The sequence below is a fragment of the Agelaius phoeniceus genome, chromosome 4 (assembly GCF_051311805.1).
Source record: "Agelaius phoeniceus isolate bAgePho1 chromosome 4, bAgePho1.hap1, whole genome shotgun sequence".
Lineage (NCBI taxonomy): Eukaryota > Metazoa > Chordata > Aves > Passeriformes > Icteridae > Agelaius > Agelaius phoeniceus.
Window position 1 is genome coordinate 42,757,749 of NC_135268.1, and position 26,539 is coordinate 42,784,287.

Below are 26,539 nucleotides of genomic sequence, written 5' to 3' on the forward strand. Positions count from 1 at the left end.
GGATGAGAACAATAGATTCTATTGGGCAATCTTTAGCTAGGACTTGGGAACTTAACTATCTGGCCATTACAGGGTGGATAACAGTAAAATGGCAATTTTTGCATCCAGTCAGATAAATGGCATGATGTTGATTGATTATTGATAGACTTTCTTCTTGCAGAAGAAAGTCTTGTTAAATTCAGCATCCCCATTTACTGTGTATGGATAAGGTACTGATTTCCTTTGTGTTGGTCTGGCAGTTCCCTGCTGTGTAAAATGGATGGATTTAGGTGTTGGTCTGATTGGTATTTGCTGGTTGTAACAATGGATAAAAGAATTTTTTTTTAAGCTAACTTGTCAGTTAAGTACAAAAAAAGGGAACTCTCTGCTCTGCTCTGTGTGAATGGTTAAAGAAGTGGATTCTGGTCTCTGTGTGCACTCACACTTTTCAATATAATAAAACCAACCCAAACTGGATGTTCAGTTGTTCTAGTGATTCTTTCTTATGCAATTTATTTTCATGCTAACACAGAAATTATTACCAATACTGTGAGATTTCTTGACTTCAAAGGAGCTTGCTATTAACTGGAGCAAAGGCAGGGTTTCACCCTGTAACTATTAATGCTGTAAGAGACTATACTTAGCAATGACCTAAGGTCTTTGTAGGGCTACTGACTTCATGTTTCCAGCTTCCCATGGGCTCATGCACTGCTTTTTCAAATGCACAGGAAGCACCTCGTGTTCCTGTCCGGGTTCTGTATATCAGCATTTAAAAGGCAACTAGTAAATACCAGGCATGGCAGAATGACAGCGTGCTTTGCTTTGGCACGGGTGACAGAATGTGAGACCTGCTAGGGTGACCCTTTGCTTAGTTTGGGATATAGATCACTACCCTGAACTGCTCATGCATTAGTCTCCCTGGCTTGTTGATGTGTTATGGGCTGTCTTGTTTTAGGAAGCCTTTCCTCAGCAGCAAATACTCTCTGTAGGGTAGGGACTGAGATCAACTGGTTTTTCGGGATGCTGTGGTTATATTACCTGTTTGTCTGTAATGTGCAACTCTGCAACGGACTTCATTTTATTGCACTGGCACTGACTTTTCTTAGTCTGCAAATCCAGCTGCCAACTCATAGCATTAAAGCAAATCCTAACAGAAATCAAGAAGCATGCTACATATGCTGACAAGAGAAAAAGAATTTGGTTTGATACATAATTTTCCAGAAAAATCAGTGAATATCTGAAGCTTTTAATTGATCTGTTCTCATCTTTTCCTAGATATTAAACTGGCTGGCTTCTAATTGCCCAGACCTCTCTTGCTCTGGCTTTTTTTGGATGAAACACCAAAAAAGTGGTGATGGGGTGGCCTTCTTGGTTTTATAGGGGCCTATCCAAGGAAACTCAAAAAATCCCTTTTTTTTTCCTTCAATAGTGTAGTTGGGATTTCAGCAGACTTAGCAGATTGAGTATGTTTGGTTTACCTGGACATACTTAAATATTTATCTACTTTTTGATGAAAACATTAAGAACTACAATCTTCTCCTGAAGTGTCAATGGCTTGCTATTCTCATTAAAACGGCAAATATTTTCCCTGTTTTCATTCACTTTGCAATTAGCAGAGGATTCTATTTCATCCCTTAACCACTCAGACCCGTAACAATCCAGAATTTCTTTATATTAATGAGACTATACTAACCAGCTGATGTTACTAGGCTAGTTTTTATAGAAGACTATTAAAGCACAGCACTGCCTGTTTCTGACAGTTCTCGCAAGTACCTGGCATAAAGCAGGACTTCAGTGATGCCCTAAATGCCATGCTGGGTCACCCAGCAAACAGAAAGGGCAAACCAAACCATGTTGCACTGCATATGCTAGAATTTGGTTATTGGGCTGTGAGAAGAGATGCATGGGGTGGGTTTAAGCTAAATTAGCAGAGGAAGGGAATGGTCACTTCAGTCATACAGACTAAATCAGGCCTTGTCCTGACTGAAAGCACTCCCAGAACTGACAATTATACTGACGAAGGAGTTTCTGCTGGAGTTTAACAGCAGTCCTTGGTCTAGCCTCCCTGTAGACAGCTATCACTTTCAGCTACATATTTATTATTTATTTAGAGATTTTGGTGGGTTTGCATTTTCCAGCCCAGCAATTGTGAAGACAAAACAGCATACATCAGACTTGAGGAAATGGATTATTCCTGTCCAAAGGCAGGTTGCTGCTCTACTGGATTCTTTAGTGGTAGAAGTAAACCATGCACAGCATTTGGGAAGAAGCAGTCTGGCAGGAATGGACAGTGTGGCATGGTGAAGAAGGACTAAAGAGCTACTCTGAGGCTCCAGCAGTATCTGTGTGACCAGGCAGTGAAAAAAAATTCAACAAAAAAACCAAACACAAGCCCCCACCCCAAACCTAGAACCTGCTTTGCTTCTTGCTGCAAGTTTTTTTGGACAGTTGTTGCCAGGCAGAGATGTCCCAAGTGTAAAATATTTCCCAAAACCAGTGTTTTCCTCAATTCTCGTTCCTATGCTGTCATTTACCATGGGAGTTCTCGTTTTGCTTTTGTTGAAGGATTAGGATGTAAGAACTTCTGGCATGTATAAAGGGTTTATACATTGTGTTTCTCTGTGAAGGGTGGTTCTGGCAAGAGAAAAATCATCTCAAATTATGGACTTTCTATGCAGAAAGTCCATAATGTTGCTTTTGCATTCAGGTGTTTCAGGCATGACACAGAAGTGGACCAAGTGAGAGCTGTGTGGGCAATGCTAGTGGCACATATATATAACTGGTGTAGGCTTGATGGGGGGTGTGGGGGGTGTGTGTAAGTACAAGGTGTACTAATATTTGCATATAAGCTTGAAGAGTTAAGCACTTTGCAATACTTAAGTGATAAGCTACTTGTATTTGGAGAAATGATGGGGGAAACAGTTTTGTACTCCAAGCAAAATTTATTAGAAGTCTATTCAAGAAAAAAAAAACAAAACCACAGAGACCTTTTGCTTGTAGGAATTCAAAGTCAGTTACCTGAAACTCAGGTATGAAAAACCTGCATTTTTCTAAAATCAGATACAGAGTAGAAACAGTACTTTTTAAATATCACAGGCAACAGATATTTAAGTCCTCAATCATAAATGGCATCAAAGATAGTATTAATCTCACAGCAAAGCTGCATGCAGATCTAGTTTAAAATTGAAAGCCTTTGAATATAAAGCTTTTGCCATGAAATCTGCAATAATAAAGGTATGCTGCACAAAGATGTTTCTTTACCTTTGCCTTAATGACCTTTCTCAGTAATAAAGACATATGTACATTTAGATTTGGCTGGTAAACCATATTTTAATTAATAAAATTTTGCATAAAAGGCTATCTTACAGAATTGCACTATCCAGATGTGCTTATGGTAAACAGAGAAAGAAAAGAAAAAAATGCATTGAAATGTTCTGTATGTGAAGAGGGCAAATAAGAAACTTAATTTTTTAAAAATCAACAACCAAATGGCTCTGTACAAAAAAGCAAAATTATGTACAAAATGCTACAGAGACTACATACATTTTGATAATTTTGATCCTTTATCCATGAAAAATGCAGCAGAAGCTTTTGCCATCTATAAGGTGCCAAAGAAACCAAATCCAAATTTTTATTTTCATAAAGCCATAGTCATTATCATCCTGTGCCTTAATTTCATTTGCTATTTATGCTTACCTTTGCTTATGGAAAATGTATGTTTTCAAACACTTGTTCATTCAGACAAAAAAACAAAACCCAACACCTCTAAAATATATTTGTTTTAATACTTGTGACTTCTTTTTTCTGTCTAAATTCCTAAAAAGAATGTGTAACTTGGGTTTCATTAACATACATACACATATATAGTGAAATAAATCAGTACATGATGCTTGTGAATATTTTTCAGGTGGCTATGTTAGGAAAGAAAAAAACCAAAATCCAACAACCCTTTGCACTAACACTGTTTACCTTCCTGCTTCTTTAATTTCCTGATAAGTAAAAACACTACCTCTTACACTTCATGTTGCTTACTATTACAACATTTTGATTACAACCATTTAATATCAGACATCAATAGCAGGTTATTATTGTCTATGCTTACAGCACTGTCTTGCTCTTCCTTAAATCCTCTTTCCCCAGTCTTTGTGCCTTTTGCACTTCTTACTTTTTAACAGAAAACACTACAGGTTCACTACAGTTTTTCATTAGGGAAAAAAAGATAAAAGATTTAGCCAATACCATTGCACCCGTTCAGAACACTTGCAGTTCTTCCATTTTTCACTTTGCTTGCTTGAGATTTTACAATCACTGTGCATTTGTTACAGCATACAAGTGCAGGCAAAAAGTCTATATTATAGTTTGTCATACATTGTAAACCAGTACAATAGGCAAACCCGTGACACAGCAATGTGGAAGCAACAAATGCTACCAAGCTAATAAGAATGTGTAAAATCAAATTTTTAAAAAATAGTAAACAGCAACTTTCCTCTGTATTACATGCATGCTGAAAAAATCCCACCAGACTTCATGGTAGTACCACAAATGTTCAAAATAAGAATACTTTTTTTCCCCCTTCCCCCCTACCCCCCCATGGTAACTCATTTATGTACCTGTCATCAGGCTTTTTCCTATTGTGTTTCACACGGAAATACTTTAAACCAGGGAGTATTTAAATGTTGAAATGCTTCCTCTTGTCTCAGAAAAGCTTAGTTATTCACACTGTGGTCGTTGCTGTAATACTGCTGGGACGGTTTGGCGGGTGGGATGGGATGAGGGTGAACTAGATGGCCTCTATTTGAGACTGCAAGCGAGAAAACAGAAGGCCAGCGTAGCATGTTTTCTAGCAGCTTTATGCAGATGTGTTGCAGAGATGCAGCATAAATAAGTAGAAAAAAAAAAATTCACAGCCTCTTGACATAGTTTCCAGGGAAAGTACCAAAGAATTTGGTTCTTCTTGAAGTTCCTGAAATTAGAAGCAATAGATGAAAGATGGGAATAACAACAGAAAATCACTATGTAAGCATGGCCTTAAAATTTTTTGTGTTTAATATTGCACAAGCAGAATGATCTAGAGTTCCTTATACTATATATTATTTGTGAGGTTTAACAAAGTGTAACACGGGAAGCAAAATGCAAATGAAGAAGCATAATTGACTAAATTGTTAGGCCTGATTAAAAGCTGTGCTAAAATTCTTGGTACATAGAAATAATTTAATTTCATCAACATAAAGTCTATGAAAATAATGTGAATTTTTTAAGTATTAAGAACTTGTCTGTTGATTAAGTTAGCTGCTGTGTGCATGAGGGTTTATGAAATGATTAGGTCACCATATCTAGGCCTGGTCATGAAATCATCATTTGATCAGTAATACTTGGGTTTCACAAGTGGTCAGTGCTGTGGATGTATTCCCATGAGAAGGTTTTAAGGTATCTGGCCTTTATAAAGAGAGAAGTAATACATTGTCCATTCTGTGTCACAAATGGCAACAATGCTGTACAACAATCAGGAGCTGTGTGTCAATTTGGCATCTATCAATTTTAAAAGAGAAAAGTGCAAAATCACCTGCTAATTTCAGTGGATTTTGGTTGGGATTTCTCCTGATAAAGCCAGGTTCAGATTTATTACACTAAATGCCAAAAATCAAGTTGTTTAAAAGACACTACATGAAGAGGGCAGCACAGGTCAGGGGGAAAAAAAAGAAGAGCAACCAAATCAAAACATACCCACAAACCATCCATCATCACATTTTTCCATCACATCAATGACATCTCCCTCTCTGAGCTCCAATTCATCTTCGTTCCTAGGGGTATAGTTATATAGAGCCTGAAACCTTAAATAGGACAAATGAGTCATTTTAAAAAGAAGTAAGAGTTCCTTGCACTTTTGCTCAAGTAATGGAGCTGGTTCAAACATTAAGAAGAAACACTTCTTGCAAATAGAGGGGAAAAGGAATTCTTTTTGCCTAGTGGACTTGAGGGTTAGGAACTTATAGTAAATAAAATCTTCATTAGAAAGGCAACTCATGAGACATTGAAGACTGGGTTTAAAGGCAAGTCTGATGGCTCCTCAACCACTTGTTTCAAAAGCATTTTTTAAAAAACATTTTAGTGTTATTTTATAGTTCAGTAACCTAACAGAGGACATTTAAAGGAGAGTCTAGATGCGCTAGCCATGGTCAGCACTGTGGTTCTGCCTTTAAGCTCCAGAGAAGGCAGTAGCAGCACAAGTGAGGGTACCCAGCACAGCAGCTCTCACACACTGTCACTGGGGCTGGGGGAGCTCCCTGGGCTCTTCAGTGGCTACACAGATAAGCCATCTGTGAGAGTGAGGGAGAGGCCTGGATCAAATCAGAGGACATAGGGATGGAAACTCAAACAATATTCAAGCCCTGAGCTATGCTTCTACACCTGGCCAGGGCTGCAGATTGCAGGATATAAGTGGATAAATGGCAAGAGGTGTGCAATTACTAAATACATTGTATTTCATTCCTTGCCAGCTTTTAATTAAAGTTTTTTGAATTGAAAAAATAAACTCTCAGTAGGGGGAACTAAAGGTTCTTGGGCTGACAGTCCACAGGAAGATTGTTGTAAAAGCCTTTGAATCCTATATGGTCAGAATTGGCCTTTTTTCCTAAGCAACCGTGCCTTAGATATGACTGACTGTCTAAATGAAGCAGGGCAAAACTGCAGAAATTGGGAAAAGGATATAGTTTGAATTTCAGATTACTGAAGCAAAACATAATTGTATCCATTCTTTTCTCTTAGAACAGTTCACTGAATTTTAAACCTTATTACCATCATTACACTTTCCCCAGTACTAACAAGATAGGTTGCTCATTGATGTTTTTATCATTCTGGCTGAGTTTTCATGGCTTAAATAAGATGTTTACTTCAGTAAAAAATTCCTGCTCCTGAAAGGCCAATTTGAAAATCCTATATACAGACTGGTGCTAGGTTTAGTTTCAGGATGTTTATCTTAAATAAACTACACTTATTTTTCACATTGCTGGTTCAGAGATTAGAAAAGAAGAAAATATTCCAAGAAAAAAAAAGAAAACCACCTTAATTTCTTGTCACTGGCAGTCATCTTCCAAGCCCCAAAAGTATCTTTTTGTATTTTAATTAACAAAATGGAAAGAGACTAGTTGTTTAAGCAACTACCTTTGGTAATTTGTATAGCAGTAGTAAGAACAATCTGTGCAAAGAGCTAAGTGGCAATAATATTTTCTGTTATGCTTATCATCATTCCAGGAAAGCAGAGCTATGGTGATATTCCAAAAAATAATTAAATGCAGCTTCCAAAGGGAAAAGCTTTGCAGATGCAATGTGTCATGAATAGGATTCAAGCCAATTACTTACTCAAGTACAGTAACAAGAACTTACCATGAGCTCTCTTTGTACTTTAAAAATTGAATCTTAGTAATTTCTAGATAATCCATCTAAAAAACTCCTTTGTAGTAATTTCATTCTCTCTATGCTAATCTAAGACTTTTATAAGTATGAAAACTCTACTGGCATTTACAATACTGACATAAAACATATTCAAGAGAATTTATATATAAATTTAAATATAAAATGAATATATTTATATTTTTAATTTTAGGAGCCAAAAAATTTAGTCATGAACTACTTATGTCGAACAAAATGAATTAGAAAATTATTGCTTTCAAAACTGAGTAAGGTGCTTCAGTATGCTCAACTATAGCAACAGGAAGTTGTGGTTTTAGTGAGATTGAATATCCCAGTCTTATTATGTATTTGTGGTATATCTATCTGGTAACTTTTTGCCCCTCTTTTTAATCTTTAAATGACTAAGGAAAACGTAAAAATATTTTTAGACAATATTAGAATATATTAGGTACATTTTATGAAAAATTATCTAATAGGGCATATACTGAAGTGCTCTGATGCTAAAGGAAGAATGGCTACTGGTTTCAGTGATCACTGAAGTAGGACCTGAGTGCAAGGCTGGGGGGGGGATGGAAATCTCAAGACAATCTTGCATTTTAACTGTCAGTACTGAAATATCCCAAGCACTTAAAATAAGACTTGAGTTCTAGGTTCTTCTCCAGTTTTCAGAAAAGCTTTTCTTGTATCTCATATTTGAATTGCACTTGTAAATCACACCAAAAAGTGTGAGCCTGTGTTCCTGTGATCAACATTATCAAGTTACTTTTTTTCTCTCTATTCACATCCTGAACTGTTTCTGAATAATTGTATCAAGTCAGTGAAGCAGATCAGTTGAATCAATGTTGAATCTGTAATTGTCATTTTCCTGAGATGTAAAAATGGAGAGAATAAAAAAAGTCAAAATCTCTTCTGTAATTACAGAAAACGGAGAGCTGTTAAGTTGCCATGTCTGGCTGCACTGAATGTAAAATTAAACAAATAAGGCTTTGCCCTCTGGGACATTCTTGGCTATCTTCCTACATCATGCAGTTATCAATAAATCTGTGAAATCTCTTCATAATTGTACTTGGCAAGTTAAAAAATTATCTGATGATGTGCTGGCTGTTACTTAAACGTTAGGTTTTGGTTTAGTAGACAAGAATTATACTTACGGTTCCCCCCCACCGTGTATATTTTCATGAGAAAGCACAGGGCGCTGTGGCTGAAATGAAATGATTTGAAATGTAATAAAGATTTGCAGTTTAAGGTCCAAATAGTTGGATAGGGGTGTAACACATAGTTGCTCAAGAGTCCGTATTCTACCTTGTGTATAACCATGGCCCGTTATGCCCCCCTTCCAACTCACAAGCAATCCTTAAGAGACACATCAAACAACTGAATCTCAGCACGTTTAAAGATCTGATTTTTGGAGGTCATAATAAAAACTAAACAAAACTGTGAACTTCATCAACAGTCCATTCTATTTATAGCATAGTACAAAGCTGGAATAGAACCCTGCTGCCTCTTCACTGTGAAACAGAAATAACACTAGAAAAATCAGATGCAACTGATGAACATCATACATTTTTTGGGTGAAATATATTTTTAGATAAGCAGATAAAATCTCCTATACATAATGGCAGAATCTAGAATATTCACAGACGAACAACATACCAATTTACATTACACACACAGAGTACTAACTTGGCAGGCATAACATGCTATGCTTTAACTAATTCTGTTTCATCTCAAGCCATGCAGGCTATTGGGAGGCAAAGAACAGAAAACAATTTTGAAAGAATACATTTAATTGTGTGACTATAACAATTATCACTTCAACAGAAAAAAGTAGTCTGTATTTCCAGTGCAGAACTTTTGAAAGGAACTATGTTCCTTCTTAATGGAGCATTACTGAGCAATAATATCCAATACATCTGGATGCATGTAAATGAAAAATACTAACCTTCTACAGAAACCATATCCTGCTTAGAAAGTTATTGACTTATACTGATTATAATCTGGCTGGGGCCAGAAAGTGCAGGAGCAGCTGCTTGGAAAAGCTCTTGATATGAGCAGGGATCGTATTCTCTGTTGACTGAGGATGCCCTCTGGTCACTCTGTAGAGACAAGTCTGGGAACCATATCTGTTTTGGGAATGTGGATATCAAACACTGCTCATAGCACTTTCTTTCATGAATTGAGTAAACTGCAACCTGATCTTTAGCCATGGAATTTTTCTTATTGCCCCATGGTTCTCTCTTGGTTTGACTATTTCAGTCACCCTTGAAGATGATACAGTCTTCCAAGAGAGAAGGCAGCCGTAAACAATCCACAGGCTGATGGCAAAAATTGAACAGAAAAACACGGGATGTAGTTTGTTAGGTTTCTTTCCCCTCTTTTTCCTCTCAGCATCTCCAGATGGAATTAGTTAAATTTCTTTTCAGCAGTTTCTATGAATATGTGCAGAAAATATTGTGAACAATTTGTACTTTACAGTCTATAGAGTATATCTTTTAAAAGGTGTCTAAATTTGCAGGCAGGTAGATTACAGATTTTTTTTTTTTAATTCATATTATTGAATGCTAGGTGGGAAATAGATTTTCAAAGTAAAAAAAAAAAAGTTTATACTCTTTACTGTCTTCTCTCCCTCTTAACTCTGCCTCTGCCCATGTACAAGATGGATAATTTTTACTCAAGAATAAACAGTAAAGATTACAAATTAAACAGTTCTCAGTAAACCTCCTTCAATGGCTGGCTTGTCTAGCAAGCAGAGAATAGTCAAAATTCTTTGTATTTAGATTGAAATCTGCCCTGATTTGCTGCTAATCTTTCATCAGGTCTGTAACTGAGCTGAATGTCAGAGATAGAGATGCAAAAGAACTCAGCCAAGGTTAAGGACTTCTCCTATAAACAATGGAAGTAAAAGTCCTAAACAATGCTACAAATGATTTAATGCTTTGAACATAATACCAAGCCAGGAAGAAACTGGGTAGGTTAGTATTATCATCTTTTTCTGCATACGCTTCATAAGAGGTTCTATTGCTAATTAACCACTGTAGAAATAGATAAGAATCAAGACTCATGATTTAACTCTATGTTATTGCTGCAGAGAAAACAGTCCGGTGACAAAATTACAATCTTGGAGAAATAAGGTGAAGTGATTGGTGGTATGTCTGAGCAGGGGGACCTTGGTGCTTGCTCTCTATTTGGAGGCATTCCACAGTAATACCCCAGCTGACATCCAGAAGCTTTCTCCCTGTTTTCTTTCCCTAAGCTCTCATTCCCATATACAGCTGTATTGGCTGGACAAAGGACTGTTAACAAAGATTCCTAGTTTTCAACTGCAACTCAGTTTACCAGACTGTCCTATTTCCTGGGAAATATTGCAGGACCTAATCCCAAAAACATTAAGGAGTGTGCAATCAAGTCAATGGTCCCAGCTGTAAGCCTGATTTTCATGCATGACTGATACTGCACTTACATATAAAAGTTCTGTAGCATCCTAAGAATGCAAATTAGGTGCATGATATGTGCTCTTGTACTTTTGGAATTAAAGTAATAAACACTACACATTAACCAATACACTCCTCTTAATATACTGGTTACATTTCATTCATTTGGAGTAATGTGCAAAATTGAAATAGGGCTTAATCCCTTTTTTACAGCTCTCATTCCTAGTTGGCCTTTGTGTTAGATGGTATTTGATTGCTACTACAAGAATTCTGGCCTTCCTAGGATTGAACTGTCTTTCTTCATTAGTGAAGAAAACGCTGTCCCCTCAATACCTGGAAGCAAACAGAGGCCTGCCAAAAAGCAAAGACTTTAGAAGTTACACAAACCTGCCTATCTTAAACTAAGATTCAAATTTTAAAAAGGGAGACACCAGAAAGATGATCACCTAAAATCAGCAGCAACAGCATGGAAAATAATTAATCCCATTACCAGTTTTAAGACCTAAAGTTAAGAAACCAATGCGAAGGACAAATAAATCCTGGGCTGAAAGTGAAGCATAAACCACAATTTCTCATTCTCATATTGTTTAGGTTGAGGGTGGGGTTTTTGTGTTTGATGTTTTTCGGTTTATTTTTTTTTCCCTTTTTCATAATGTAGATTACCTTTTTGAGCAAAATCCATGCAAATTTGAAACAACCTGACTTTTTGGCTAAGTGAAAAAATTAGAATTGTGTTACAGTTACATTACAGATAAGAAGTGAAAGGTTAAAGAGTATTAAAATCTGGAATGCTTGGATAAGGAGGACAGTATTGAGTGAAAAAAATGTAGCAGGAGCAAAACATTTTGAAAAGAAGGATGTGGATTCAAACCAAAAAAATTCAGTCTGTATACGTGCAAAAGCCTGTATATATGAAATAGAGAATAATTTTTTTTACTGTTAGAAGCTGTAATTTTAATAAACTAAAAATACTTTGAAAGAGACAAGTAATTTTAATAGAACTAGACTAACTATAAATAACTAAATATAAACACCTTGTAGCACTGGAAATACCATGCAGTACTGCAGAGATGCAATACACTAGTGGATTTATATAAAAAGTTCAGGCACACACAGACCTGTTGCCTTTACTCAGTCATAGCACAGAAGCACAACAGGAAGAAAACACAGCATACTGATAGTATTGAGACACTTGGATAAAAGCAAAATACTGAAAGACTAGACACTGAGCTCCTTGTCCATGGAAAAGCTGTTATTGCACACTGGGCATCCAGTACCATACCCTGTGTGAATAGCTGTGACCTCTGACAGGTGAGCTGCAGGATCTCTTAGTCATCACTGGGCTACGAGGAGGTTTACCCATAACAAATAGCTCCCTCTTTAAATTAGCCTAGAAGAACCACAAAAACTTTGTCAAGCGAGAGTTTAAGAATGAAGCACCATGGGATTTTTGTTGCTTCATTCCTACATGCAAGTCAGACATGCTTTTCCTGATAACAAAAAGCAATTGTTACAGGTAGGAGGAGTACTGTTAGTACACAGTATTTTCATTGCTACCACTGTATCTTTTTTTCCCAAGGGTTTCCTGCTCTGGTACATGCCCTTACATGTTACAATTATAAGATGAATCATGTATAGCATATGCAATTGGAACAGTTATTGCATGTGGACCCCCTGAAGTAGCTCAGATAATAACACAGAAAAGCTCAACAGCATAGAGCAGAAATGCTACCTTAGAAATACCAATGGTGAATGTAATTCCTTGCTGTTAAACAGAACACACCCCCTGGATTTGCATTTAGAAAGCAAGTAAATACTTGGTGGAAAGTACTTCATGGAAGTATCCTCATTTTGTTAGCATCCCTACAAATCAGCTTCATGTTTGTCAGAATTCAGTTATTAAGGAGTGTGTGTGCAGCCCATGTGAAATCTCATGGGCAGGAGTGAGCTGGGGGGAATGTGAGGAGAGCAGAGTGCTATATTGGAAACCTTTTCTTAGGTATTTCTGACTGTCAGTAGAATGTGACTAAACAAAAAAAACAAACATCCCCCTCTTAGGAGAGGGGTGAATAAGAACAGCAAAAAAAGATACCAAGAGAGGCCAAGGAGGCAGAAAAATGTCAGCATTTCTCCTTATGATGTGTCTTCAGACTTCTTTTTTTGGAGGACACATCCCTCCCACCAACAAAATGCAAAGTGACACTTCCCACCCATAGCTCCTTGTATTCCATTTAGTTTTAAGCCACATAGCAAATATATATATATGTGTGTGTGTGCGTGTACATATGTATTTTTAAATTAACAAAAGTTACTGAAGTATGCGTATACCGTTTCAAGAACATATATTCTTTCTATGTATTTTCAGCTTGGATTAACACACCTTGCTCAAATAAGGGCAAGGAATATACAGGTCACCTAAAAAGAATTTCAGTGTAGATGAGGAATGTTCTTAATTTTTCTGGTTAGGCTAAGCAAAAGCACCAAAAGCACTCTACCAACTGCTACATTATTAAAAGCTGCAGACACAAGTGCAGCACTCTATTTTACTCTTCTTTGAGATGGAGCAAACCTAAGCTCATGACAGATTCATGCCCTGGAAAGAAGCCTTATGTCTCTTCCCTGCTTCAGAAAAAAAACCCTGATTTTTCAACAGATTTGTTGATCTTAAGACTTCTTTAAGTCCATTATGTCTGTTTTTTCTGTGAATGCACATTGTAAAATGGGGTAGATCTTAAGAAAAGAAAAAAAAAGGAGGGCATTTATGACATAGATGTAATGATGGAATGATCACTTTTCTAGGATAGTTTCTCTTTACGTTACTTTTTCTCCTATTCATGAGCAGACAAATTTTCTGGAAGTTAGCACTGCAAATTAACGTTGTCTTTCTAGAGCAAGTTTTCATTTTTCTGCCACAGAGCTTCAATGCTGACACAAAATGTAGTCCTGAAGAGGGAATAATCTTTGTCAAGTCCTTGACAAACAGAATTGGTATTTAGAACATGACCCTCAGCAGTGGTGCTTTCCTGTGAAATTTATGACTTTTCTCCCAGGCTTTGGATTGAAATTGAAAACAGGAACACAAATGTTATCTAGTTTCTGCATAGTTGAATACAGTTCTGTTTCATTCAAGTAACTCAGTTACACTGCTGTCCTAGTATGAACCTGAAATTGAGTAGAAGGCTTTCTGCTTTCCTATCATTGGTATCTCCTTAAACTATTGAATTGTATCACAATGGTTATAGCTTTACCTTGTGTTTCACTTGAAAAAGGCCTATCAATCCTCCATTTCTTATGTTATTTAATATTAGTAGAGAAAGCAGTACATCTGAGAAGATCAAACTCAGTGTTAGCCTTGCAGTTATTTAATAGACACGAAGCTTTACAACAATCCATATTCAAGGGGTGCAGTTACCTTTAACTGTAGTGAGTCTTTCTCCTGCTGATGTAAGGGTTTAGAGAGGAGAGGAGCTGAGAGGGAAGCAGTAGACAGGGATATTGTAGGAACGGAGTGGGAAGTAGGTGCCTTGGCAGAGGGAAATGGAAGATTAGAGGAAAGATGGAAAAGAGGATCAGTCTCTTGATGTTCCAGCAGAAAGCAGAGCTGGCTTAAATGTTTAAGAAATATGAGAAGTAGCTCTGCTATAAAACTGTGTTCCAAAATCAGCTGAAGGATGTCAAATGCTCAGTAAGGGGGCATGTAACTAACCTCAACAATCGCAAATCTCACGCTAATCTTATTATTAGTCATCTACTTTTCTGGAAGACATCTCTTGCCTCAGAAAGCATTAAAACGATGCCATTTGTGGCCATGGATTTCACCTCTATTCTTAAGTTTTTCTTCTTTGTTTTTCAGGTCATTTAAGGGTAGAATGTAATTAAAGGGCAAAATGTAATTAGATAGTTTAACATTTGGTCTAAAACATATTGTCCTAAGCACCTGACATGCATGCTGTCAGTGAAAGCAACTACCTGAATAGTCTGTTGAAGTAAGTGCTGAACAGAAAAAAGAGCTATGCCTGGGAACCACACAAACTGTATAGTTACATTGTGGCATTTAATGGGCAGCACACACTTGGGATAGCTCAGTGATGTAGGGTCCCAAAGAGGAACAGGGAGGGCTTGGGGAGGAAGCATTTGTGTAACTGCCAAACATAATCTGATCTGTTACTGTTAGTCAGATCCTTGTAACAGAGCCTGCTATAAATACATCAGCTGTGAGCTGACACATGCCAAGCACAAACCGCAGAGTCTCTGCAGCAGGCGCATGTCCCTCCTTCTGGAGGCTGCTGACAGCATTTGCTTGCTGGGGCCTGTCTCTCAAAAGGGGCAGCACGCAATGGGCTGGGGAGGGAAATGGTTCACTGGCTTTTCACATCAGAAACTCCTCAGCAAAGAGCAAGGGCAGGAGGGAAAGGACAATTGATACATCATAGAATTTACAATAGTGCCTGCTTCTGAGAAGGGACTGCCCCCTAACGCTGACAATTTTTAATCATAGAATCATAGAATGGTTTGGGTGGGAAGGGATCTTAAAGATCATCTAATTCCAACCTCCCTTCCATGGGCAGGGACAACTTTCTTCTTAAATCAGCTTGCTCAGAGCTCAGTTTTATCAAATGCAATTATATAAAAGTGTGCCTGTGCACAATACAAACGTGTAGATACAAGGCAGAGAACAATTACACTAAGTTATCTGAACACAGAAGTCAGGGTTGTCAGAAATTAAAATACCTTAAAAATATCTGGTGAAGTATATCCTTCATAACAATCCATAGAATCTTCTCCACTTGCTATTGGGAATTCTAAATTGTCATGTACCAGATCCTCCTCTATGTACAGTCTAGTCAGTTCTTCTGTTGTGTCTTGTGCTTCTCCAGAGAAATCTGATTCTTGAGATTCTGACTGATCCCCTTTATTAAGTGACAGGTCTGCAGTACAGATTTCCTCTTCGTTTTCAGCAGCTAGCACACTGGACAAGGAACCTTCTTCATATGGCAAAGGGATGTTATGCATAGCACCGTGTTCACCTTCTCTTGTAGCATCTGACAAATCTCTAGGTACTTCAATAACTAAAGGATCAATTATGCTTTCTAAGTCTTTATCTTTTCCTGATTTGGTATTGTTGCTGACATGCTTATATGTTATGTCATGAGATGAGCTGGCTGAAGATGAGACAGAGGGAGATACAAGAGAGGACAGAGGGAGATCTGTAGGAGAGCTGAGAAACACCTCTGTATTTGGCATAAAGTGACCATCCTTAACATGGTGAATGCTATTACCTGGGGAGATTGCTACAGTCTGGGAGGTTGCTAATGCCAAAGAATTGAGTTCTTCTAAGTCACAAAGAAAACTGTCTGGAACTGATGGAGAAGTTAAGCTGCACATGCCTGAAGGTCTTGAGAACCCAACAGTCCTTGAGAACAAGTCACTACAGTCAACCTGGAGACTCTTTTGATCAATGTGTGACCAAGATGACGGAAGTTGTCTGGAAAGTGGGCTCAGTGCTTGGGAAGGCAACTTCAAAAATAAGAAAAACATGGGAATTGAAATAGATAAGCATGACAGAGAATTAGGATATGAGTAAACTGGAAAATAAAAATGTCTGTGCCATCATCTGGATTACAGGGTACAATTTCAGTGACCATGGGTGTCTGAAATCACTACTATATGAATCAGAACAGCAGGAAAGACATTTGAAACATGAAACTATCAGGTTCTGGCTTAGGGCATAAATGTCAAACATGAAGACAGATCTGAATCATTACATTCATGAAGGCAACTGCATTTGATCTGCTGAAGTTATGTTACTCATGGTGCTCTGTTAGTGAGCCTGTCACAGGTTATTAAATCATACAATTAATAACAATAATAATGAATTTTTCCCAAACCATTACTCTTATTTTGAGAATAGAATTTTCAGAAGTACACTTCAGGTATTATTAAATACTTCTTTCTAAGTACAACAACTAAGGTAATTTCTAATTATTAAAATGTTAATACTTCTATTTTTTCTTAGTACTTCTGAGTAAATGTTTAAGAAACATCTTTAATACATTGCATACTTTTATTAAGGCATGAGCTGCTGCTCAGAATGAATGAATTTGAGAATTCAGAATGAATTTTTTTTCAAAATTAACCCCATTAGTTCAAAATGATGTCAACATTTGTGAAAGGTACATTCAGTTCAAACTGGACATAGGCAGTCAACAATGCTTTTGAAATAGTGACAGCACAGTACACAAGAGTATGCTTTGAGTACCGTTACACAATATTGATTGAAGTATCCTTCTGGTAAAAGAAACGTCCTTTTCTAAGAACGAGAGACTGGTGAGTCATACGTACACAGCATCAGTAGATATCCATTGCTTCAGTAAATACTGAAAATGCATTTTTATTACTATAAATCCTCAAAATTAAACTTGAGCAAAAAATATTTTGATCTCATCGTTACAACTATCCAAAATAATTAGATGTACACCTCTTAGTTATCTGGACTACTACACACTTTAATTATTAATGTAGTAGAGAAAAAAATTTCAGAAGTCTACAATAATGTTGCAGAATAGGGAGGTTAGTTTACTTACCTTCTGCTTGAGTTTTCTTGAGGCAAACAGCTTTATATTATAGTTAGACAAACCTTTGTTACAGAGTCTTCTGTACCAAAATAAACAGTATAGACTGATACAATGCAGTCTGCTAAACAGAGCTAAGCTGTTACAGAAATACTCAGTCTCTTTCCCTCATCAATCCTCTTAAGCAAGGGTCCCTAACCTGTGGTTTTAAGGTCAATAATACTGCTGAGGAGATTTCACCATTTTTACTTTCCCATGGCTATAAGCTGCACTATATATCTATATCTAAAGATATAGATGGATTAGGCCAAGTTACAGAGAGCAAAACTTGCTCACAACTTGTATGGCTTATTTATCTTACTGCCATTAGGTCAGAGAAGTTTAGTACAATTGTTCTAGCAACAAGAAGTGATATGTGGTAAAAATCTCCAAAGGAGTAGGGAAAGTGGTATCAGAAAGTGTGGTAAACTCTAGAACACCTTCAGGACTGATGAAATTCTTCCAGGTAGCCAGGAACAACATGTCTTCTTTCTGTATTCAGAAATGGTATTGCCATTTCTGAATACAGCAGAATCCAGAAAAAAGATGTCTGTTTAAGAGTCTCAGTGGAAGGTGGTTTTGATTTTTTTTTAACCTGATTGTTGAAGAAGTATCTTATGTTAAAAAGAAGGCTTCTACTAATTTCCTTCCCTCATGAACTAATTTAGTAAAAACTAACTTAATAATAGCAGCAGGATATTCTTGTAATATGGATGTAAATGCTCTGAAGCATCACCTGTGCTCAACAAGAGCTACGGAGCTTTGGCAGGATACCTTAGAGAGAAGCCTGCTCCATAGAAAACAGGGAGAGGCATCTCTGGAATAGGGAGCACTTAAGCTGCCTCATAGTCTTGACTTGCCTTCAGGACCCTCTGGAGTCCTGTAACAATAAGGAGCCCTGGCTTATTAATACCTCAGTTGGCAGCTACAGAATTTGATGTTACTTAAGCAGTTTTGTGGGAATAGAAGAAATAGGATCTAGTTCTCTGTTGTGACACATTCTGAAAAACCAGACAAGACCTGTTCTAGCAACTGTCCCAAACTAACTGATGCTTATTACTAAGAGATATTTTCAGGGGCTACTGTTGCCTATAAATGACATCTTTGGATAGCTTTTTACAACCCCAAAGTAGTTAGTAAATGTGGAACTTATTTCAAAGTTGAAGAATGTGGACGATCACCAAGTATGGAAGTAGATAGAAGTAGAAAAGAGGACAAACCCAAATGAAACATGAATTAATAGCAGGACAAAGAAGTTTATAATTACACACAAAACTCACTGCCCATGCTGAAGAGATAAACAGCAAAGGTAAAGAGGAAGATCTAGAAAAGTTTCCATCTTGAATGTTCAAAGTAATTGATAGCAAGTTAATTCTTAGCACAGTTTGTGTGCAGAAACTTCCTTAGTTTTGATCACTGCCAAAAATGTTATGTTCCCCACACAGGTGAGTGCAAAGCCTCACAAGTGAATGATAAACCAGAACACAGGAATCTTTCTGCAGCATCCTGTAGTATGGTTTGTGGTAGTTATCTAGACTAGGAAGGAGAACAATTTGGAACCTATGATATGCATCTGGTGTGAAAAATATACAAGCATAAAGGTCTGCATTCAAGTTCATTGACAATGTGATGACAATCATCTCACTCCTAAATGAAACAATACTGTCAGTTTGTACCCCTCCAAGGAATGTACCAACATTCTAGCCTCCTCATAGACTATGAATGGTAAAAGGAGAAAGGTTTTGGTACAGAATCACTGGCTGTTCTCCTTTGCTTTAAAGGTACAGAACTGGTCTTGGCAAGCTGTGTCCTGCATGCTTATGGAACCGTAGGCTTTTAGGACAGCTGTGTTATGGGAATGCCTTCAGATTGTATACTATTAGAAATCTTCTAGACATACCCTTAATGCTCAAATTCTTGCTAAGATTCCCAAATAAATTTTTCTCTGTTGACTTGACTTTTCTGCCCAAATTTCACCTGTCTCTACTAAAAATAATGTAATAGCCAATTAAGAACAGAGCATAAATCCTGGCAGAATATGACACACTTGTCTATTAAAAATTATTTACTAACAACATAGTAATGCAATTCTACCTGTGCGAGAAAGAAAATGTTGTGTACTTAATCCCAAGTTATGTATAATGTTAACAAAACATTACAAGTCCTCCTAAACCCACTCTAGGGGTGGCAGCTAACATCAGAAAATCCTTACCTTAGTTGAACTTAAATGATGTATTCTGTCACTAGAATAGCTTTGGGGTATTGGAGGGTCAGGATAGTCATCTACACCTTTTGATGGATTCTTTTTGATGACTTCTACATAGGAGACAGGGAAGATGCCTTGTTTGTTGGTTCCTGGTATTTTACCTTCATACCAGTTTTGATCAACTCGCTTAAGAAGAATTACTCTGTCTCCCTGAAATGCATTATGAAAATGAGTTATCGGCACATACATTGAAAGTTAATTTTGTACATAACAACTATTATTTTAACACATAATATTATCTTCCCTACAGTGCTGCTTCCGATCAGTCTTGAGCATCATCTCCATTTTCCCATTTTTTCCTCCCGTTGATAACAGCCATATATAAAACTATCATCCCAGTAAAAGGAGGGGTTAGGCATAGACAATAAATGTTGTTCTTTTACTGGAGGGGAATCTCATCTAGTCCTTTCCTCTTGCTTGGGAGATTAACATTAACACTTTTCTTTGGAACATAACCTGTTTTAATTGTTGGCCAAACCACTAGCTAATGCCCCAACCATAGTATGCATTGACTGATATGCCCATTTTTTCTTAAGAGTGATAAAAGTTCAACAGTGAAATCCGTGCAAGTGCTTTGTCATCAGTAGCAATTCGAGTAAGTGAAGGTAGAAAACTAAAATATGTCAGTCTGTTGAAAATATGAGAGAAATAAGTGTTTTTCCTATGTAAAATAGGCAGAACCTCACTGTTTTTAGGGACTGTAGAAATTGAAATGGGAAACATCAACCTTATATTCAAAGCTTGTACTTTACGTGCTAGACCCTTCTTTGGTTTGCATGATGTTCTTTTCACCATGTCTTTCTGAAACAAATCCTTGCCTATTAGTTTTGCATTCTTTTGGGTTTCTTCAATTTTGTTTCTGTAGCTGATGTGTGGAGTTCACTACAATTGTCCTTAGTGAGATGGAACAAAGGAAAACCAATGCAAATCAGCTTTCTAAACAAACCAAAACTGGGCCATTAAGATTATGATCACCTCAATAAACACAAAAGCTAATTTTAGAAAGAAATAAGACCCCCAATTATCCCCAACCTCTGACTTCTCTAAGTTCCACTTCCTGGGGTTTTTTTAGACCTCTCTGACTTTTACAAATTTCCAATTAATAAAAAAAATCCATTATTTTCAGTAGTGCTGGATTAGGCTGTAGGTCAGCAACAAACATCTCTATCCTTACTTTTTTGCTTAAAAGAAAAACAAACCACTGAAAAGCTTCTATGAACTCTAATTCTTAAAAGAAAAAAAAAAAAGTAAGGGGCAGAACTTCCCAGTGGATGAGAAGTAACCACTGCTTACAACTAAGCATTTAATGTCTGCAATAATAAAGTTTTTCTACAGTATTAATATTTCAATGTCTAACAAACTTCAAAAATTAAACAGTTATTTTGTTCATGTGCAATTCAGTATAGCCAATAGGATATGCATAGGAAAGATAATAGAACATTATAAACAAAGAGCTGTTATTAAGTAAAATATTTACATTCACAAAAATATCTCTGAGGCTTTTTTTGGTATCTTTTATCTTGTGTAATTTTCTATTTATTCTGCATTAAAATCCTTACTATGATAATTGTGACAGCCAGAAATAATTTAAAAAAGGAATAGATAATTGAAGTGAAAACTCAAAATTTATCTGGGCAGTTAGCAGCTGATTGCATATGCTACTCTGCCACAGTCCAAATTAAAGGCAAAACACATTTACAGTATTTGCAGGTAGCTGAGACAGACTGCAAGGCAACAAGCTATTATGTTAGTGTTTCCTACCATGGCACTGCTTTGTGCATTGCAAATCTAGAATGCAGAGTGTACAAAGAGCAGTATTTACCTATATATTGATTCTGTGTAGCAGGAGACATTATAATGGTATTTTGATGGAAGATAGTTCTCAACTGTACCTTTCTAAGTGATAACTCCACATTTGTGTCTGCACTGAAATTATATTTGGCAACAGCTTCTCCAATCTCTCCAATCTGTGCAGGGGGAGGTGGCCTGGCAGGCTGTGCTTTTTCTGGGGGAGAAAGTTTCTAAGGAAAAAAAAAACACCGGATTTTCATCATTCTCATGTGGTTTGTGGACCTATTACCCAAATTAATTAAAAGAATTAAAACAAAGAACAAACCTCAACATAAGAAATTGGGAATATTCCAACTCTTCCATGGTGCTCACCCTCATACCAGTTTTGATCAATTTTCCTGAGGATATAGACAGTATCTCCTTTCTTAAAGGACAGCTCTCTGTAACAAATTTATTTATATCAGATGTTTATAGCTTTACATTTAACTCTTCTCCCTGCATGGTTCCTGAGATCTTTACAGTTTGGAACTTAAACAGAATGTAACAACTAAACATTTGAAGAAAAAGTGTCACAGCTATGGTACATTTATCAGTTGATCATAACATATAAAATCAAATGACTTGCATTATGAATCCCCATGAAGTATCTATAGGTTACAAAGGCCTGTCTTACATTGTGATTTCAAGGAGGCATTGCTGGTTACTACCAGAGAACTTAGTATGATGTGTGCATGCAAGTATGATGATCTTCATGGCTTATCACTACCTTTCTGCAGCATAAAGCTTGGTGTGCTTCTGCTCTACACATTTTTTCTTTCATAACATCTATTCAGAAGCATGAAGGACACAGGATTATGTTCTCACCATTTCTCAATATCAGAGACAGTGGGTTGTTAAATGTTGGATACCAAAAAAGGGACTTTAACATCATTAAGAATATTTTCAGATCCTGGCTTGGGAGATCTTTGCAGTATCATCCATTTGGTTTTTCAAGAGCTAATGTGCTGCTCTGGTAATTTCAGTTGTGACTTTTGTCCTGACACAGCTAATGTAATTCTACTGTCAATGTTTGGTCATATCTAAAGACTGTTTAAATGTCTTGAATCATTAGAACAACAGCAGAACTTAATTGTAGACATTCTACTTTGTCTCATATCCTAAATTAGTGGTTCCCAATATTTTGCTATGGACCACTGCTTTTTGTGTTGGTATGTGGCACGTTACATCCTGCAGAAAGCCTGTGTGTGTTGAGACAGACAGGAAGAGGCTGAAGCATTATACAGACTTTTGATAAACTCATTATCTATGACTCTGGTTTTAGCAATTTACCCTCTGTCACCTAAATGTAATTCACAACCAAGAGCCTTCACAACCTGTGCTCTAGAAGGTGGAAGATGCACAGCTATTCATGTGTTCAAACAGATACAATGGAGAATATAATAATTTAAGATAATTTTTTTACAAAGTAACTTCTCACACAGTTTGCAAGTGCAGGGACTACTGTGGCAGCAAGCAGGGTCCTCATGCCCATGGCATCCACTGTTGAAACTGGCTCGAACACCACTTAAGTGGTAGAAAGAGTTTGCTTGAATTATGAATTCTTGAATGAACAAAAGTCTAGTACTTACTTAGAAGTCTGAGCTTTAAAGTCATATACAGCTCTAGCTGGCAGTTTCTGAAAAACAGGTGAAGTGATTAATACATTCAGGTAGTATTACTGTATGATAAATGTGTTTCAATTTTTAAATGGTGACCAAGATCCAAAAAGAAAAGGATGAGCTTTACAGTGGTTCTTGAAGAAATAGGCAATAAAATATACATCTTTTTTTTAAGGTAGTTAGGTGTTTGGGACTTAGTGTTCTAAAACCAGAAATAGCTAAATTTTAATGCAGACTACTGTGCAACTTGATGTTTAAGAGAAGTACCAAAGTAAATAAAAAAGTCACCTATGTCAATGTGACTTGTAGGCAACTAGATCTCTAGGTACAACATAAATACACATACTTAATATTCTGTAGTATTTTAGGTGCCTTTAATGTAAACTTGTTATCTGTAGGCTAATTTCAATTGCAATGATGCATGACATTTATATATATATATTTATATATACACATATTCTCTGACAGCTGGAAATGGTTGGAATATTTTTAATTTCTATAATTACATTCATAGTTTTAAGAAAGCACAGGACTGGAGGTGATCTGGGTCATCTGTGCAGCTCTCTTGCTATCACAGGCAATCACATGATAACATTTCTTTCATACATTTATCAAGTTCTGTCACCAAGTACATGTAAGCTCAATAGGACTGTCTGCATCTGACAAGTAGCCAGCACCAGATACTTCAGAGGAAGTGAAAAGCAGAACCACATGAGGGCAGTTGTTGAAGTGATTTAGTCTTGCTCTGCAAGTACTTGCACAGATAAGATCACCCCATTCTAATAAATTCCTCTCTAGGATGTCCTAGTGACTAGAATGAGCTGATTATGCTATTCTGAGAGATACTATTTGTCATGATGTAAAGGTGCACATCTTTTTATGACAGGAATAAAAAGGGACACTTGTAAATTTTACATTTTAGCTTTATTCCAGGCCAGGTGTTCTTGACTTGGTTCTCTCTCTTCTTGTCATTTTAAGACTAGCAAATCTAGCACACCTACAGAATTGTCTTCAATATAATAAAAAGCCCCTGAAGTTATTATACGGATCCTGTCAATTTGAATTTTGCCGTACTAATACAATTTTTATTACAGATCTTCTTCAAATAAGATAGCCTAAATTTAAAAGCATTTTTCTGTTCCTTGCTCTTATTAAAAACAGTCTCTTAGACAGGAGGGGATATTCATATCAACATATGATTCACATCAACTGTAACTAAGCCCTATGCAGTCTTTCCTGATTTTGGTACAGCTGGTATTGTAACTCTTAAAGCAAATAACAGAAAAAGTGGATATGAAAAGAACAGTGGAGCTGTTTAAATACAAAATACTTTGAAATGTACAAAACATACTGGAAATAGACATGCCTTTTCTCTTTAACATTTTTAAACTTTTTAAAACGATCTTAAAAATGTCTTGTAATTTAAGTATTTTATGTATTTTCAAATTGAAAGATGATTTTCCATGTCACAGGATTCTTTAAAAGAAACATACAATATGGCTCCTATGGAACTATGGAACTCCTATGGAACAATATGGCTATGGAACTTTTTTAGACTGTATTTTGTAATGAGAAATCTTTTTTTTTAAAAAAGCAGACTTTTAATCAAATTGCAGAAATATAAGCAAGTCAGTGGGGTATAAATGGTTCTGAATTCAGTTCTAATCATACCACCATTTATCAAGGTGTATAGCCCAGACTAAAATCTTATCTATTAGCAATTAAAATATAGTAATCTTTTATGTTGTTTGGAGAGCATTTATAGTTCTAGACCTATAAGCATTCTTAAGATACAGAATAATATACGTTATTTTTCAAGATGTACTTTTCAGTGATGCTTTGTGTTACTTTAAAGGTGGTACACTTCCATTTTCTGGTGGCCTGCTTCCATTTACTCTTCCAAAACATAAAAGCAATCAGTACCTAACCATAATCACCAACTGCTACAGATGTTAGAGACTCCTCTTAGGATAACTGGTTTTGTCTAATCCACTGACAGCAGTGGTTTGCTTTCCAAACAAAAATAACAGTGAAATATAGATATTTTGTATCAGTTTTGAAACTACCAAGGTAGTTTCTTTGTGTAATACTTCGGGTTTCTGAACAGCCTTTCCCCAGTCAAGTCTGTTATTTTTCTCTATTCCAAACACACACTCCAATCAGTTTTGACAGAGCTGATCAATAACTAGTGAATTTATGTCCATTTCTATTTAATAATGAACAAAAGAATGCAGCTTATCTTACAAAGCCTGATATTATTTTAACTTCTTGAAATACCAATCTCCTTAATGAAAAAGGAAGATGCTGTTCCTTTGGTCTGCATCATTATATAGTCTTAAAACCAAGACAAATCTTGTCTCAAATATGTTTCCAATTTTCCATATGGATATTGCTGTGTTATTTATTGTTTCACTACCTCTTTGTCTGTAGTTCCTCTTCTCTCCCTTGGAGTACATCGTCCCACATCAGTGAAAGCAGAAGAATAGCTTCCAGGAGACTCCTGGTCTACTGAAAACAGAAATTATGTGAAACTACGATAAACAAAACCATTCAAATCTGTAATGCTGCTTGCTTTCATTTTGGGGGGTGAAGAGATATTGAAATCTATATTTTACATTTAATAGAAAGAAAAGCACATGGTATGATGGTTAAGAGCACCTTTAAAGGAAAAAAAAAAATTACTAACTTTAAGGAAAGGCTAAGGCTGTCCTCTGATCCAGAGCAGAAGGAACTCTATGACTGAGGATCAAGAGAGTGTATTTATGCCTCACTGTGAAAAGGGATGCTCCCCTGCTGGGCCAAGTGGAAGACATGACAGCAGGTCTCAGACTCCACCAGGTTGCAGGACATTGTTTGGAATGCCAGCAATGTAAACACATAATTACATGCACAAGACATGATTCAAGCATGCTTCAATGAGAAAATGTGAAAAAACATTGTTTCCTCCTAAGTGATCTAAGATGCATTTCTACTTTACCAGGGGCACATGTTAGGCAGCACAAGGGAATTTAAAAGGATGTTACTTGATAAAAACAATTCTGTTTTAAGAGATGGAATACAAATCATATTAGTCACCAATCTATGTGGCAGACTTTTCTAAAGCACAGTTTGCCAGTGTTTATTAGAGGATGGTGAATATTTTCTCATGTTTTGATAAGGATAAAATCAAAATCTCATACACTCTATAGCTCTGCAAGTTGCAAATGTGAACTGAAAATAGAACTATTTAATGAACTGTCTCTTAACTTCTAGAAGTACTGTTTTAGTTTCCTACTACCACAGTGGTACTTTCTAGTGGAAACGTGATTTATATTTGTCTTCCCTTGACTTCATTCCCACAATCTGTTGTTACCAACATTTCTAAAGAAATGCAAGTGGAACAAAGAAAAGAAC

The 26,539-nt window shown here is 36.6% G+C and overlaps 2 protein-coding genes across 24 annotated transcripts in view; both read right to left on the reverse strand.

Annotated features, from left to right (window-relative positions):
- Window positions 1–2,901: 2,901 nt before the first annotated feature.
- Window positions 2,902–26,539, reverse strand: part of SORBS2 (sorbin and SH3 domain containing 2) — a 145,029-nt gene continuing 121,391 nt past the window's right edge. For 9 of the 23 annotated variants that reach the window (XM_077177435.1, XM_077177444.1, XM_077177438.1 and 6 more), the window contains 9 exons: window positions 25,563–25,654; window positions 23,117–23,163; window positions 21,814–21,928; window positions 21,590–21,718; window positions 19,644–19,847; window positions 12,103–12,210; window positions 8,541–8,590; window positions 5,704–5,810; window positions 2,902–4,942 (listed from right to left, as the gene is read on the reverse strand). In XM_077177435.1, the coding sequence (XP_077033550.1) occupies window positions 4,881–4,942; window positions 5,704–5,810; window positions 8,541–8,590; window positions 12,103–12,210; window positions 19,644–19,847; window positions 21,590–21,718; window positions 21,814–21,928; window positions 23,117–23,163; window positions 25,563–25,654 (914 nt within the window). In that variant the 3' untranslated portion in view covers window positions 2,902–4,880. The remainder of the gene's footprint in view (window positions 4,943–5,703; window positions 5,811–8,540; window positions 8,591–12,102; window positions 12,211–19,643; window positions 19,848–21,589; window positions 21,719–21,813; window positions 21,929–23,116; window positions 23,164–25,562; window positions 25,655–26,539) is intronic. The other 14 variants (XM_077177445.1, XM_077177453.1, XM_077177449.1 and 11 more) reach the window with 5 other exon arrangements.
- LOC143693969 (uncharacterized) lies at window positions 14,354–19,637 on the reverse strand. The gene has a single exon (XM_077177454.1). It carries the CDS (start codon window positions 16,356–16,358, stop codon window positions 15,543–15,545), a length of 816 nt encoding a protein of 271 aa, XP_077033569.1. The 5' UTR covers window positions 16,359–19,637; the 3' UTR covers window positions 14,354–15,542.